Raw genomic sequence first — 17,440 nt, 5'->3', positions numbered from 1 at the left:
CACCAGTTCAGGCCGGACCTGTACTCCCGACCACTCAAGCTCCTCCAAGTGTTGGACAGGAGGCGATACCGTCCCTCCCAAAACCAAGCACCCTCACTTCCTCGTTAGGTAGCTTCGTACGCCAAATGCTCGTCATAGCGCGACAGTTTCTCCCGCTTCTACAGTATCCATGGGCAAACCAGCTCCTGAATTTTATCACACTTATAGAGCCCTTGGTCAAAAGTTTTCTGCAATTAAAGTTTTTACTCTGCTCATTTTTATTTTTATGGCTTCCTGCCCATCTATCTTACAATGGAACGCCCGCAGCATCACTTCTAAATTAGCAGAGTTGCAGTATTACCTTTCATCTCAGCCGGTACCCATACTTGCAATTTCGGAATGCCGCCTCAGACATGGCTCTCGAATTCAGCCCTATGTCCATTACCCAAGCGCGGCGGCCACGCCTAACAGCTCATCACGGGCATCACTCTTTGTTCACTCAAGTGTGCAGCAAGCTGCAGAAGATGTGTCCCATCTGTGTACAGAAACTGTTGAATTTGCAGCATGCACGGTCATATTTCGCTCCTTTAAGATGACCATTGTGTCCGTATATATATGTCCTACTGGTCGCTTTGATGCGAACTGCATTAGTAGCCTACGTCTTCAATTTCCTGGTCGTCTCCTTATATGCGGAGATTTTAACGCACACCATCCTCTCTGGGGTAGTAAACGCACGACGCCTCGGGGTACGGCTCTCGCAGATGAGGTTGAATCATCAGATTTGATTATTCTGAATGACGGCTCTCCTACATTTTTTGGTCATCGCGGAGAACCTAGCGTGCTGGACCTTACTCTCGCTTCCCCCAATCTAGACGTGTACTGGTCGTTGGACGCGGACACACGTGCAAGCGATCATCTTCCAATTTTGATGAATATACCCGAAGTGACCCGCCTCCCACGTCGTCAATACAGTGTAACCAACTGGGACGTATTTCGCACAAATGTTCGCTTTCTTGAGCCGTCAGAGGATATATTAAAAGCTATTCCTGCATGTCTCGTTCAATCAACATATAAAATATCTTTAAGGATATCTCAGCCGTCCCCGGATTTGAAGTTCGTACGCCTACGTGCTGTTCGCCGCCGCGCTCAGCGTCGTGCGCGCCGATCTGGCAAGGTCTCCCATTGGATAGACTGTCGTCGTGTTACGTCAGCTTTACTCCGTCACACTCGCGCACTTCGCCGTCGACAATTTCGTCAATTTGCTTCGTCATTAACTCCATGTACACCTAAGCCAAAGATTTACAAAGTACTGAGAGGTATGGGCTGCTCTCCAACACCTCGAGATTTGTTCATCGCCCTCAGTCTTAAAACTGGCCTTGAATTATCACGACTTGCAGATGATTTTGCGGTGCGCTTCATTGTACCCCAACGCCCTTCTGGATCTTCATATCCTCGATCCCTGACTGGTCCTGCACGGAGTCCGGAGAGTATGGATCATCCTTTCACTATGTCGGAACTAGATGCGGCTCTTAGGAAATGCAAACGCCACAGTGCTCCTGGGTCTGATGGCATCACCTACCAAGCATTGCGTAACCTGAGTGACAAGTCACGCGTCGTCTTGCTCGAGCGCTTAAATTTGGCGTGGACTACTGGTATTCTTCCGCAAGAATGGAAGCATGCTGTAGTAACCCCCATTTTAAAACGAGGCAAGCCTTCGTCGGAATTGTCATCGTACCGCCCAATATCTTTGACCTCGTGTGCTGGGAAACTTCTAGAACGCTTGGTGCTTACGCGTCTCCAGTGGTACCTTGACGACATTGAAGCACTGCCATCTGAAATAGCGGGATTCAGAAGTGGACGCTGCACTGCTGACTGTATTGCGAGCCTTACATCAGCGTTGGAAGACGCTCGTTTACGAGGAGACACTGCTTTGGCAGTGTTTCTTGATGTTGAACGAGCTTTTGACTCGGTTCCACATGATGTAGTTCTTGCTTGCTTGAATCACCTTGGCATAACAGGAGGAATGCTAAAATATTGCCAAGAGTTTCTGAGCAACAGGACAATTAGTGTTTGCTTGGGCAAGACTACGGGAGCCGTGCATCCACTGTTGCGTGGGTTACCTCAGGGTAGTTGCCTTAGTCCAGTGCTATTCAACATCGTAATGACGACAATACCTTTATGCATGCATAAATCACCACACCCTAGTGGTATGATCATCTATGCAGATGATATCTGTTTGTGGGCTTCCCATTCTGATCGACGCATTCTACGTCCCTTTATGCAAATATCCCTCGCGCGTGTTGCAAACATGCTAGAATACCTCGGACTTTCCGTCTCAGCGCAAAAAACAGCTGTGCTCGCTTGTTCCCGCCGCCCCTTTCGCCATGGATTTCCGCGGCTTACTTTATGTGCGACTCGAGTACCACGCGTGCGTAGCTATCGATACTTGGGGGTCGATCTTGATTCCCGATTATGTTGGCGTCGGCACGTAACGAATCTTGTACGTCAGACGGCGATGGCGACATCTCTCATTCGTCGACTTCGTGGACTTGAGTGGGGATCGTCCCCTAAAGCCCTACTATGCGTGCACCGGGCGCTTAACCTTTCCCGCATTCTTTATGCAGCGTCATACTTGCCGCCTACGCGATCTCTATGGGATCAGCTAGAACGATGCCACCGAGCCGGAATAAGAATGGCTCTTGGTTTTCCCTCGTACTCCCGAATCGATGCAACGTGGATTGAGGGCCGAGAGATGCCGGTAGCTTTACACGCTGTGAACCGTGCTCTTAAACATCTCGTTCGGCTTGCTGAGTCGACCAGTGGTGTCTCGCTGTTTACTGACATGCAACAGCGTCACCTTTCACAATATGGCGGTCACTGCACCTCTCTAGTTGAGGCTCTCGGCTTCATACCCTCCGTCCATTCTCCTCCAGTTGACTCCCCGTGGAGCAAGCACCCGTTCACCATCTACGAGGACATCCCGGGTTTCCACGGAAATTCACGACACCCCAGTGTGGTTAGTCGAGCCCTGACAGAGGAGGTGATGACGTCTCGGCATTCCTCGTTTACGGCCATTTATACTGATGGCTCTGTCGACTTCATTCATGATGTCGCGTCTGCAGCTTACCACATCCCATCGGAACCCTGCTCATGGTCAGGACGGTTCGACCATGCCGTGTCGTCGACTACAGCTGAGCTGAGTGGAATCCACGCAGCTCTTCTTCACATCACGACGAAACCACCTAATAACTGGCTTCTGGCAACAGACTCTCGGTGTGCGGTGCATAATATCCTCAGCAGCAAAGGCGCCAATCCTGATTTGGTTTGTGAAATAATTAGGCTGGGTCATCTACTTGTCTCCCATGGTTGTAACCTGCGAGTACAGTGGATACCTTCGCACATTGGCTTACCCGGAAATGAGATGGCTGACCATCTGGCCTCAACCGCTCTAAAACTGCCCACTGCGACGTTGAATCTCCCCAGCCACTCTGACCCAAGATTGGCTATTAAGACTTGGATACAACACAAGCATCCCGTTTCCAGTGTGGCGTCTGATGAACCTCCTCCTCCAGCTTGTACGCGTGGCCTAACACGGAAGTTCGCTTCTCTTCTCCACCGCTTAAGAGCAGACTGCGCGTACACGCAAGTGAAACTGCACCGTATCAAAAGAACAACCAGCCCCTTCTGCGAGCACTGCGATCAACCAGAAACGCTGACGCATATATTTTTTGAATGTGGACACTACAATACAGAAAGAGCCGTCCTTCTAGCTTCACTGAAGAGCCTCGGTGTTTCACCCACCCTCGTGGATATGCTATTCCCCAAGGGTCCATCATCCACGTGCATACGTCTCCGAAAGACTGTGTTCAGCTTCTTGGATGTCTGTGGGCTTCTGGCAAGGCTGTGATGAGTGAGAAAATACGACCGCCGACTTCTCTTTTCGTGCTTGTGTGCCAGTGATAGTTTTTCTCGTGAAGTTTTCTGCGGGAATTTTGTGAACATTCTGTAATGCTCGCGTTCTAGATGTGCCCATTTTCTCACTTTTGACTGATTTTTTGCCGACTTTTTATTTTACTTTAATTTGTTAACTTGTGTTTCATCATCCTATATTTCTCATCACCATCTGTTCCCCCTCCTTTCCCCTGCATTCATTCTCATCAATACTGCAATAACCCAAGCCCGTGAAACTTTTCCACAGCCAGTGAGAAAAACCTCACGTCAGGCAAACACCACCACCACCACCACCACCACCTCTCAAATCGCAAAAGACTCTGGTTTGAGGCTTGTCGCTGTCATTTGTTTCTGTGTGTCGCTCTAGTGGGACACGGGAATAAGCGTAGCTATTTTAGTGGCTCAAACACGGCCGATGGGGCACCGCTGATGCTTCTTCCACTACTTCTAATTATAGTTCACTATAGCGGAAGCTTGGAGTCATCGCGTACCGTACCCAAGACAGCACGGTTATGTGATATCTTATTTCGCTTTTGAGTTGCGAATTACAGCTAAGAAGGAAGAAGCCCAAAAATGATTTTATGGTCCTCTTAGCGCATCGAAGCTCGGTATGCGTGGAGCAAAAGCTGGCGCTGGGTTCGGTTCCCACCCCTGCACGTTTCATTCCGGATGAATGTCTTACCGATCGTACAAACGTGCGGACGCGCCTCGCTACTGCCTGATGCGCGTTGAAGACCCTTGGCTACCCGTGGTACTGCACTGGCTAAACTCTCGACCACAGCCGAGACCCCAGACGCACACTAGGGAAGCTTACCGCTTTCTAGACATACGTAACACCATTACTTTGTTTTTCTCAAGCTGTCAGTGTGCATAATCACTGAATGCTTAAGAAACGCGGGGCATGACCTTTTACGTCCACGCTTCTTGTCTTCTGATTGGTCCTCCAGTGCTTTTATCAGCTCATGCCGCACTCTCATTGGCTGCGAAGAGATAATGAGATGATCGGAGCTCGTCCCATCATGCTTTTCTACAGATGTCAGTGACTATACTGATCATTTAAATTACTCTTTATTGTTGTATTGTTAAAGATGAAGCTCATTTAGTTGTTCTAGGCTAAACTAAATTATTCGAGCTCAGTGCCGCAGAGTTGTACCAAAATACTTTTCTTTAGTTCATTCTCGCACTATTGGTAGGCGATCTAGTGAGGCTGGGGGTTACACTAGGCCATTTCAAAAAGTGCACGCCATCTACTAGCTGTGGCACGAATTATCCGAGCCCGCCATTATTTTTGGACGTATACTCTTAGCATCTGTTCGAAACGAGAGCTGAGCCAGCGTTCGACGAAGACACGGATCCAATCGCACGCTTGGGGTTCAGGCAATGGCGACACCCAATGTTGCTTGATAATCTTTTGAAAAGGGTCTACGATAGCGTAGAAATATTTAATGTTATTATCTTTTAAAATGTCAAGCCGTGGTCGCACTGATCATGCATCAAACAAAAGAGACGGTGCTTCCTGCAGACGTGATAACAAAATTATCTGCAACGGTCACGCCTGGAATATGTTTGAAGTGTGCTTGTTTAATAAACATACGTATGCTTCGAACATACCTGCAGACCGTTTCTGTATGACCAAGGTTACAGGACCGCCATACAAGGCACTGTCTTGCATAATCTGAAGACAATGTTTGTGGACACGCCTCAGATTGTGTCTGCAGACTGTTTTGTTTTATGTATTAGCAGTGTAAACGCGGCTTAACTCTTTCATTCCTGACTAGAGCCAAGCCCTTTCGATTTCTTTACCAAACAGCTATCCGGGAGACGACTTTCGGAGCGGTTATACCATGACCGTAGGCACTTGGCCGCGATATCCTTGGAGCAATCTGACGGATTCTATAAAATGGTACGCTGTTAAGGGAGTCAATGCATCTAGATTTTAAATAATTAAATTATGATTTAATCTGGTCGCTTTTTGTTTTGTCTTTACCCGTTAGAGTGGACTGGTGAATGCAACGCACTCTATCCAGCCGCTGGGTACGATGGCTTGGTCGCTGGGCGGCTCAATGCCTCACGCCGTACGTGCCGTTCAAAAGCCACGCATAGCCTCAAGGTCCAATGGCATCCCAAACTGTGAGAAATTAATATTGATCTATTGATTACACACACGATAACTTTGACGAAAGATAAAACTGTGGTAGAGTGGTGTTCATAATACCAATAAAGGCGAAACGCACGAAGTACAGAGCCGCCTTGTTTGAAGCGAAATCAGTCGATTTTAGCTAGAAGAGTCGCAAGTAAAGGAATTCAGGGCCAAAGCTTTATGCGCTACTCCCCTTCTTGTCTATCGAATTGGTAGTGCCTACTTTTGAACTAGAATAAATCCTTTTCTAAATTGCACTCCATCCAGTAGCTGCCGCGACAATTATCCAAGTCCGCGCCTTCGTTTGAGCAAGAACTCTGAGCATGTATTGGACACGAGGCCCGCGTCAGAGTTCGGCGTGAACTCAGATCCAGTCATAGGCTTTGTGCCCAAGAAAAGGCAACCGCCAATGTTAATCGATGTTTTTCTAAGGGTCTGTGTTTTTTAGCAAGCCCCCATAGGTTCATCTTAATTTAGCGGGCTAACATCAGGCTGAATTTAACCTAACGTCACTATAATTGACGCGGTCTCGTGGTTGGTGCCTGCTGATAAGTAAAGAATGTCAACCGGGGGGATTCAGGGGCACGAGAGAGCGTACACAGCACAGGGGCTGTGTTTCGATAAACGTCCATCCGAACGGACACGACTCGGGTCTCTCTTTCCATTACATTTTGGTGCCGAAAACCCTCGAGAGAACATGGGCCACCTGCGAAGGGCCCATGGCGTTGTCCGCACCGCCGTGATCCGGACGCTCGCCCAGATTGATGCTCTTCTTGAGCAGCCGGACTGGACAGAGGTTGACTGGCGCATACGGCTGAACTACCTGATCGAAAACCAAACTGGCCTGGTCGACCTTCACCCAGACATTCTGGTCTCGGCCTCAGATGAAGACCTGGACGACGAGCTCAACAAGGCCAAAGTCTACCACTTGGGAATATAACTGAGGCATCGCACGCGTTCAACAAGTCCTCGACTCTAGAGCCCAACGTCTGATAATCAACTCGCGCGTGACGACCCGATACTCTACAGTCCGGCGGCCTCCCCCCAACGGTAGAGACTTCCAGCGACAAACCTCTAATCCCTTCCCCAAATAGCCAGTGGACCGTCGCACTTCCTAAACTCCAGGTACCAACCTTTTCGGGGAACCTAAAAAATTTGCAAGGGTTTTGGGACCATTTCGATTTCACTATTTACAGTAACCCCGATCTCCCAAACATTGCAAAATTAAAGAAAGTAATAACATACCTCACTGGCAACGCAAGTTGAGTGATCGGAGGCATTCGCTTCTCTGAACAGAATTACGCATTGGCGGTGCTCACACTGCATCACCGCTTCGGAAAAAAAAGACATCTTAATTGACAAACGAATCGACCACCTTCTTCGTCTCCCGAAAATGAGCAGCTGAAAAAACGTGACGCAACTTCTCCAACTGTTCAGTGCCATCCTCTTCCGCACAACATCTCTAGAAGGTTTGAAAGTTCCAATTGGCAACTATGCGGTGGTGCTATACCGCTTCCTGATGCAGTCCCATCCGGAAGATTTGGTGATCCTCTATCATCAAAAACTCAAAGAGAGCGCGACAACTGCCATCTCCACTGATACCGAACTAACACCAGGCGAACAAATCAAGCTCATGATGAGGTTCTTCTAGATCCAAGTCGAAATCTGGAGATAAAAACGCGTGGACCAATCCATACCCTCTTCAACAAAGGCGTCAAGTGGAATATACGCAAACAATCCCTCTGCATTTGCGCTAACTAATGAATCTGTTCAGCACCGAGCCTTCACCTGTTCGCACTGCAGCTTCACTGAGCACAATGATCAGGTTGGCAACTCCCACTATCAACAGAAGAAAAAAGATCACAACTGACACGAGCACGTTGATCCTTTAAATGTGTAAACGCAACCACATCGCACGTGCTTGCCGTTTTGCAAGAAATCTTATCTGCACCAGCTGTGGAGGACGCCACCTAACAACATTCTGTGGTGTGTCTTGTGCCCCTCCATCTACACAAGGCAATTCTGCATCTGGGGTGAACCCTCATAACAACTGCGCTGCGGTTGCGACATCTCCTACAAACGTGGCGAAGAAAGGAAAGTCTGTTCTTCAAACTGCTCAAGTAGGGGATTGTACGGTACCTCGAAGCCTTCTCGTTCGGACCTGGACAGCCAGGGAACCTCCGTACGTCGTCACTTCTCCAAGAAAGTAAACTGCTCCTTTCTTTGACACCCGAAGAGCTGATCGTATTCACATTTTGCAACGCTCGACGACCATCACGATATCACTGTCGACGAGTAAGCCTCGAATTACGAAGTCAGTTCAATGACACCGTAATCACATTGAAAGCACTGGAGGTGCCAAAGATATGCAATGTTACCAATGGCCCAATCGGCGAGAAGGTTCAAGCCCAACTCCGCTCCGAAAACATGCTGGCCGCCGACGTAGAACCAAAAGGAGCGCAATGCCCAAATGAAATAAGGGCCCTCATCGGGTCCTACACGCATATTGGGGGATTGCCACAGCAGTAATCAAATGTCTCAGAGAGACACTGACAACCATTGAGAAGTCTAGCTGGATGGTGCAGGGTGCCTATGCAAATCATAGTGGTAGTCTCCGAAGCGCAGTCACCACTTTATTTATGTCATGTGCATTCACCTGCCATGGAAGCGGGCTGTGTGATCCTTCTGAAATGTGGCGCCTGGACGCCATTGGAATAACTGATGATACTTCCGGTACTCGCACTTCAGCGAGTGCCGGAGGCACTTCAGTTCCAGAACCAGACTGCAACATTCGAAGCATCGTAGAAACCCACCTGTTCTCACAACTTTGGCGACTGAAGGGAGAACCAGGTCACGTTGGTACTCATCCCACACACCAGAATCAGCGAGGAGAGACATCCGTGGACAATTTACACCAGATCACTCAACGACGACGAACCACAGCCTCCTCAGGGGCTGCCAGGAAGCCAAAACCGAAGCTCCAGTGCCTTATATTCAACTCAAGTAGCAGAAGGCAGTAAAAAAGTCACCAATAAGGAACTCGAATGGTACATAAAGCTTGTTAAAGAACTCCAGCTTCGTTGACTCTCTTGCATGCCTCTCTCTGGAACGCTACAACCAGTTGAGAGCGCTGTCACAGCACACCAAAAGTAAGCCTTGTTATGGAGACAAAGATCAAATTCTTTGGTAAGGGTCGAGTTACCTACTCGTTCGGCACCGTAGCCAAGGAAGGTGTGGGCGTATGTTCGGATGACTCCCATTCCAGCCTGGTTGGAAAATGGGCGCCGTCAACTTAGCACACCCTAGAGGACGAGCATCAAGGTTCGTGTGCCACCGCCCACAACGGCGACGTCTATGGACTTAGGGAAGAGGAAATCTGTAGGCTTTGGTCACTGGGAGGGCGGGGACAGCATGCGATACGAGCCGAAGGAGCCACCTAACACTCTTAGGCCCCCAGGAGAAGTCACTGGGAGCACACAAAGGGACAGCCCGGCGGCGACGTCAACATGAGGGGGCACTCGGACCAAGGAACATTGACGTCGGAGTCCATGGACGGCATCGGCGAAAATAAAGCACCAACGGCGACGCTGGAGCTGCAGTAGGAGCCTATAATTGCCGGCGAAGAGCACCTCTTCCGTTCGACAGCAGGTCCGTGTTTACCGTGCAATGTCCTGACAAGGGCTGAGCTGAGTGCTGAGGCTGCCATTTTTGCTGCCTCTTTAGAAGCGCAGCTGCGAAAGGCGAGTATGAGACGCGAGCCTCGGGATTTTCGCGGACCAGAAGGAACTCGTTTAACCTCTTCAATGTACTTCGGAAAGGCTCGGGAGGACTCGGTAACGACCGACACCCCTGCTGATGTTAGTGCGAGCGAAAATGTAAGACCTCAGTTTGGGGTCCTACACGACTCTTACCAATCATCTACTCTGATAACCCCCGAACGTTCAAATGCTACGCACGAATGGTGTCCACTATGTCTACAACTCAGCCCACAGTCAAAGTTGACGACATCATAATCGTCAACGACGATGACATCTCAACCCTGCTTTGGAAACTTGGCCGGATATCAGCTTTATTTCCCGGCCGAGTTCAAGTTCCTCGAGCGTGCAACGTAGTCCTTCTTGATTGGTGCGAAATCAACAATCTCATTCAGCTGCTCATTTCGAGGCAGCAACGACACCAGCGCCGGCCCGGCAGGATGTTGAGAAATAAAGAGGAACAAGCGAAGGGGATTCGGTGGCACGAGAGGGTGTACACAACACGGGGCACTCTTTTGATAAACGGCCATCCGAACAGACACCGACTCGGGTCTCTCCTTCCATTACAGTGCTACTCCGAGTTACGTGGTCACATAGCTGGTATCACTGCGTATCACGTGACAACTTGACATCTGTCGGACCATTCCAGATCACGTGGTGTCGTGGCGTCACGTTGAGGTACCACGTGACGTAGAAAGAACATAAATACAATGTCCCGAAGCAGTAGTCAGAAGTAAATTAATAACAGCAAAATATTTCTTATATCTAAGTGGGAAAGAGGGACTGCTTTAATTTGATTATCGCACAATTATTTTAAATAACTTAGCTGTCACATCTGTACAGTTTTTGAACTTTTTATTTGAATCAATATAAGAGCAATATTTTATATTATTTAACTCTGCCCTTCTTTCAAATAGATGAAGGCGACCCCGAATGGTTCGACAAACTGGAGATGAGTAGAGGTAAGACCAATTAAAGTCACATTTAAAATAGTAGTTCAGTGAACAGGAACTGGAGTAGAGTAACATTCCCAGCGTAACAGTGTTCTAATACCAGGGGGGGGGGGGGGGGGGGGGGATGTTTGTTCTGGCAGGGTTGCCGAACTGTTTTTTCTTGAAAAATTAAAGAAAGAAAGGGATAGAGACAGAAAGGCAAAGAAGCTCGAAAGAATTCAGAAAGAAGAAAGTGTAGACAGAGAGGAGAAATGGGATGAGTCGTACTTTGAGGAGAGGGAAACTTCTAGTCTATAAGCAAGGTCGATCGACTCGAGAGTCGAGAATCTCCAGTATAGTTTTGAATTTTCCGGCGCCGGCGAATTGCGCTAGAAGAGATGATGATGGTCTTTTCCGAAGGTTTTCTGATTCCGATCGCGGGGAACTTAGCGAGCAAGACCTGACAGGCATCCGAGTATTCCATGCAGTGTAGCAGAACGTGTAGCAGAGGTCTCATTGTCGCAGCATGTGAGGCCGTCAGCGTTGTCGACAATGCATATATTCGAGCGAAAGGCTCGTGTGAATGCGCACCGATACATCGAAGAATCAGGAGAAGCCTAGCCTTCTTTCGATTCACACTCCCAGTTAGACATGCCTGGTGTGCCGCGAATTTGGTTCGGTAGGTGGTCGCTAACGTTCCATACGATGGCTCAGCGCAGTCCCTTGAGACTTGAGGTTCTTCGGGCTTGGGGATTAAACGTGGTAAACTGTGCGCGAGCCTAAACGAACTAATCCGCCTTCTTGTTCTCCAATAACCCACATATGAGAGCACCTACTAAAACTCTACCTGCAATGCAGTCTTGTAGGCGTTACTGAAAAAGTAACCAATTACAATTACGATTACTTTATTGAAAAACGTAACTGATTACAGCAATCAATTACTGCATCACAAAAGTAACTGAAAAAATTACCATAAAGTAACAGATTACTTTTCACGTTACTTTTTATCTTTTTATTAGGAAACAGAAAGTGCGTAGATATGTTAAAAGTAGTTACATTTGTTTCATTTTGTCATTTGAACTTTGCTAAGCATCAACAGCAGATGTTCAAAGTTCTCGTCAGCCATCTTGGCACGTTTTCCGGTGAAGATATTTGCCGCGACGCTGAAGACCCTCTCGACGGATGCGCTTGAGTGAAGAGTAGTGTAGTAGCACACAAAACACTTTGCGTACAAGTTCGTGGTTGCACGGTGCTTCGACTGAAGCTTCCGAGTTTAGATTAGGTGAGTGCAGAACACAGTCGTCTAGGCCGCGGAAAACCCGGACCGGAATAACCCGTACACGGGAAACAAGGCAGTCTCGACAGCTCCACAGTCAAGACGTTGCAGAGCGCGTTGACATCCTAATTCTTCTGGTATCTTGGTATCTCTTTTTGGTTGTTTAGGGATCAAAAAGGTGTCCAACACTGGTGCAACATAGACGATTGACAAACGAGCAGACAGAGCGATTTTTTTTGCGTAAAAAGAAACTCAGCTCAATGATTTGAGCTATTCCGGAAATATATAATTGATTACTTGTAATTGATTACACAAAAGTAGTAATTGAATTACAGCGAACGTTACCGAAAAAAAGTCATTCAACTGTTTAAATGTACAATAAAATGTAATTGATTACAAGTAATCACTTACTTGTAACTCGTTACGTACAAGTCTTCTGCAATCCCAGACGAGAAAGATTTTTTAAGTATATCTTGCGTCGATGAGAGTCTCGTCGTAAGATTCTGGTATAGAGAATCGTTGCGCCGTTTCAGAGTTCAGGATTATGATCAGTTTTATGGGCGTTGGAGTTAAAATGAAGTTGAGGGCTCTACCAATAGTAGTAAGCTGACCGGTGGTTGAACTGATTTGCTCTTGAACCCGTCCGCTCCAGTTTATGCCATCTGCTGGAATCCTGAAGGCTGATGTAGAGCTGCAAGTGCCACGATGTAGAGACCCATCGTGTAGATGTGAAGCGTGTTCAGATGCTTTAGTGAGATAACTGCCTCAGCAATTTGGCGGAGTACAACGCCAGGCAGAGCTTTCTTCCGGTGCACACCGTAGATATACGTGGCTTGCACAGGACGTCATTTCCGTTGCCCTCCAGAGAAGAGGGGAAGAAGGAGCTCCCCTCTTATCAGGATCCTGCTTTGTGCCTCCCGGATTTGCACAGGCGTCGCCGTTCTCCTCCCAGAAGATTATAGAAGATTAACCTGCCACTCAAAATTCTTACAAAAGCAGCTTCTCTCTCCTCCTTTTACTTGGTGTTCAAATGTGTGCGATGTGACGTCAGTGCAAGGAGTTTATACAAATGTTTGAAAACGTGCAAGTCACGCCAAGTTTGTTCTTCTGAACAGCGCGGAGGGTGAATTTGAGGGAAGGTTCGAGGTCAAAGAGAGTCCGAAGGAATTGGCCAAATTGAGGATGACTTCTTTTTTGTAATCTGTGAATTAGCGAAGTTTCATTTTTCGTCAGATGGAGGCGCACAAGTTGTACGAGTAGTGACGGTTTATTTTGTGCGGTAATTCAACAGATGAACTCTCCGCATTAACACGTTGGCTTCCAGTTGCTCTCGGAGCATCTAGTGTAGTGTTTGCCTTTTCGAAAGATACTCCGAAAGCTATGCAGTTTCTGTCAGCGTATCTTTAAGATTTAAGCTTATCACGAGACAAAAGCGCAGGGTGGATTTTCTGGAGTCCCAGCTTGCAGCACGCGCTCGTTGCCGTCCGTTGTGCTTCGTTTGCGCGTGCACCCTCGAAGCTCACCGAGACGCTGAATCGTCATCGAAAGTGGGAATTTCGCGCCGGAGGTGGGACTACCTCCAATAGACTACTTCCAAAAATCTCTTTGCACAGCGCTGCGCGCGTTGCATTATGGCACCTGTTTGGCCATAAAGAGGAGTGGCAAGGTTTCGGTTTCAATTGCCCCGTTGACGATGTAGTGTATCTCAGCACTGCATGAAAATAAAGTCAGCGCTCGCTTGCACTGCACCCATTCATCTTCGCGAGACCCCCCGCCGAAACACGGACCTCCGGCGGCAGTATGAACCGGCTTAGTTTAGCGAGCAGTGGGAGTACAACCTGCCGCGTCCCATACGTGCGCCAAACGCGCCTTGCCACTCGACTCATTCGTCTGCATCGCCGTCCGTCATTGACCCTGGCAAGTGTTTTGGCCCTATTTTTTTTTTCAGAAAGGGAGCTACGCTTTGTAAGTTTACCAGATAAACCAGAAGGTGAAATACGCCGTCGACGAAATGTTTAGATTTCTACGGGCAAACACGCATCTTTACGGCCCAGTTTAGCCCGAGCCTGGATATTTTGAACACCCTGTATTGCGACACTCCGATCCGCCCTATTCGAAACGGCCACCGTGGTTGGTGGGGTGGTGACGTTGCCTGCCCAACGCGTGGTGTCCCCTTGCACGCACTCACAGACATGGCTCTCTTGGCGTTTGGAGCTTCAGCGTCCTTCCGTGTTTCCAGCATGCGGTTCGTGACAACTACGTCTACGGCGTGGGCCTCCTGCGTTGCCCAGAAAGCGCTGCGAAAAGGGGTTTGTTTTGGGTAGTACTAACTTGAGCATTTCAAATTGTCACACTGTAGAAGCGTGCCTGCTCTGGTGCGAATCGCGATCACGAAGAAATTACAAAAAAAAGATATGAGAGGTGCTATCAAGTGGCTCCGGTGCAGCGTCAGACTTGGCTACTGCGCAACGGAGGCGCACAGCTGGGCACGCGGCGGCGCCAGTGCGTCTGCCGCGGCCCAGCTGGAATGCGCAGACCGGCCAGACGCGCGCAGCGGCGGCGGCTCCGGTGCACCATCTGTGCGCCCAGTGACGTCACTGCTCCTCGCGCAACTGCCCAACCTCGGCCAGTGTAGCTCACGCTACAAAAGTGCGAACGCCGTCGAAGCACAGGTCAAAGCTCAGACGCTAAGAGATGGAGCCAAGAGACGCCGTTCACACGTTCCAGAATAGAAGGAAAGAAAAAAAAAGGAAAGCGTGGGGACGCCAAATATTTTGACGCCCCCCCCCCCCCCTTTTTTTTTGGGGGGGGGGGGATGCCTTACGAACACCACCTAAAGCTAAGGCCGTAGCGCTTCCCTCTCTCCCTTCAAGGCGCATCTCCATGAGTAGGCTGAACTGGTAGGACCTTCTTCGCAAGGCTCCCCTTGACAGTTGGCTTCTTTGCAATGCACGCTCTTTACTTTCCCTCTCTCTCTACAACGGGGACGACACCAACAAAAAAAAAAGATAAAACAAAAGTAGCGCCACGGCGTCGCGTTTTTGTTTTTGTCACAATGTGACGTGTTGGGCTAGTTGGTTTGAGGTGAACATCTTGGGAAGAACCAGGGGCAAAGAAACTTGGACAAGAGTAAAGGAACAAACACGACAGGACGGCGCTGTTTTTGTCCGTCGTGTTCTTTTCTTCGACGGCTTTTTTGAGCTACTCTGCGGGTTGGGTCACGTGACAATAAGGCTGGAGGAATCAACGAGAACAACTCTAGACGCGAGTAGATTTTGGACGACGAGGGTCGGAAGTTCAACTCTTGAGTAAGATCGAGCACTTTTTGGAATACAACATAGCCGTGGCCTCGTGCGAACGCTGCTTTTCGATTGTCGGTGCTGTCATTTCGTACAGATGTTGTATATAAGGAGCATTCCCTGGGCGCCATATTTGTGGGTGCTGTCTAGAGCGCATGCTCAGAACGAGCCCTCATTAATAGGCTGCTAAGACCGGCAATCTTGAGGGTGCGGAATGCACGTTACAAAAGAACTATGGAAGCTCGCCATCAGCACGCGCTCAGCAGTCGCGCACACAGCTATGGCCGCTAGTGAATACTTCCTATAGGGGTGTCGCGAACCGGTCGAGGTCCGAGTTCGACCAGGTTTGACTTTTCCGAACTTCTTGGAAAAAGTTAGACAAAGGTTCGACTCAGGTTCGACTGCTATGCGCATGCGCAACAGGCTGGCCAGTTGACTTCGGATTGGATGGAGATGGCTAAGGGATGAATTAAGGGCAGCACTGATTGGTTATTTCAGTTAATACAGTACAAAAAGAAATTAAATTAATAACTTCTTCAGTGATCAGAATTAGCTTACTTTAATTGCAACTCTTCATAAAATTAAAATTACCCTTTATATAAAAAGATACTCCAAACCTAGACATGCTTGTATCAAGGTCTGGCCACACTGTCCACAAAGTCGAACTGGTCGAATCTGGTTAAAGTTCGAAGGTTTGTCGAACCCCGTGCGTTCGACCTAAAAATCCGCTTCGACGAAAGTTTGCGACAGCCCTAATTGTATATCCGCGCTTTGGTGGAAAACTGGATGTTAAAGTGTCCACATTTGAGCTTCTGCAAGGATGTCTACGAAAGCATGGAATATACAGCGAATCCACGGGAAGATCTCGCTCTTTGATTGCATGGCAGGGTGAGAACTTTTCAATTTTCATGGGCGTAGGTTCGTTTCTTGTTTTTACTTTTCGCTGAATGCATACTCGGGAGTGATTTGGTTATGGCCTGAAAGCAACATATTCAAATGCTGGCGCTACTTGTCGGTGCAGAACTAAATAAAAAGGACTTGGTTTATGAGTTCAGGTTGGAATGTTTTCGCAAGGTATGCAAGTGATAGATTATCGCGGTTGCAACCAGCACATCAATGAAATATTTAAAAAAAAGTAGTACAGCGTGTTGTTTCTGCGTGTCCTCATCGGAGCACATAAATGACCCGCTACAACTAACTACTAAGACCTCTATTTTAGCGGGTCTTTCAGCTGTAGTTTGGAGTGCACGCAAGCCGAATTATAGTTCATTGACCAGTTTACTTATCCATACACCAGAGTCATGTACTAAAATTTGAACGGCACCACTTTTTTCCAGGATAGAGGGGCTTTAATCGACGCAGGACTGCAGAGTCCTCGTGGTAGGGAAGATCGGTGACCAACCTCAAATATAAAAAAAAGCGTTTAAAAAAAACTACGTGGTTTGCCCTGCCAAACACTGAGCGTGGATCGTTTTTTGTAACGCTCAAGGAAATTTTGAGTTCTACCCTTCATTGCCATAATTTTTTTTATTGTTTTTTTATGTTTTCATTGTAATGTTGTCTGCTTCCCTTTTTTGTAGTTTCTTCGGCAGTTAATAACGAATTGAAGAAAAAAAAAAGAGATCGGACGGAGATTTCTAAAAATTGGGTTGTGTGTATGTTCATAGCCTCCTCCTCTTTAGACCTTTCCAAAAAGAGCTTGTGGCCGGTGCCATTTTGAGCGCTCGTGCGTATGGCGCGTGCTTTGCTCGCTTTCCGAAGCAACGAACACACACGTGCTGGGCTGTGAAGATTGCACGCTAGACTGTGATTTTGTAAACATCGGAAAGGTCTATACTGACAAAGCCTGGCAGATCGCCACGAGACGCGGCCGTCGAAAGTGAAAAGGTAGAGCGGAAGACAACGGATGAGAGGAGAGGCATGTAACGGGCACCCCGCTGCTGCGCGAGACGCCGAAGCACACTTGTCCCGAGCAATGAAATGTACCTTCGTGCTCCTCACGTTCCTCGTGCTACCGCTTCTTTTCCCGTCGGATTTTAAAACCGCGTTTCGGGTACTCGCCGCTGCAAAAGCTGTGCGCTGACTACAGGCTTCCCGAGAAATGCTCT

The 17,440-nt window shown here is 48.3% G+C and overlaps 1 protein-coding gene across 1 annotated transcript in view; it reads left to right on the top strand.

Moving 5' to 3' along the window:
• LOC115309756 (venom metalloproteinase antarease-like TtrivMP_A) overlaps nucleotides 1-17,440 on the top strand; it is a 95,205-nt gene that overhangs the window by 33,858 nt on the left and 43,907 nt on the right. Inside the window, exons 3-5 of the mRNA XM_040212511.1 lie at nucleotides 5,741-5,833; nucleotides 5,925-6,060; nucleotides 10,743-10,787. Of these exons, the coding sequence (XP_040068445.1) occupies nucleotides 5,741-5,833; nucleotides 5,925-6,060; nucleotides 10,743-10,787 (274 nt within the window). The remainder of the gene's footprint in view (nucleotides 1-5,740; nucleotides 5,834-5,924; nucleotides 6,061-10,742; nucleotides 10,788-17,440) is intronic.

This window comes from Ixodes scapularis, unplaced genomic scaffold (genome assembly GCF_016920785.2).
Source record: "Ixodes scapularis isolate PalLabHiFi unplaced genomic scaffold, ASM1692078v2 PGA_scaffold7__128_contigs__length_106722199, whole genome shotgun sequence".
NCBI classification, from domain to species: domain Eukaryota; kingdom Metazoa; phylum Arthropoda; class Arachnida; order Ixodida; family Ixodidae; genus Ixodes; species Ixodes scapularis.
Note: the sequence above shows the minus strand (reverse complement) of the source record. Positions and strands in the feature narration are given on the sequence as shown.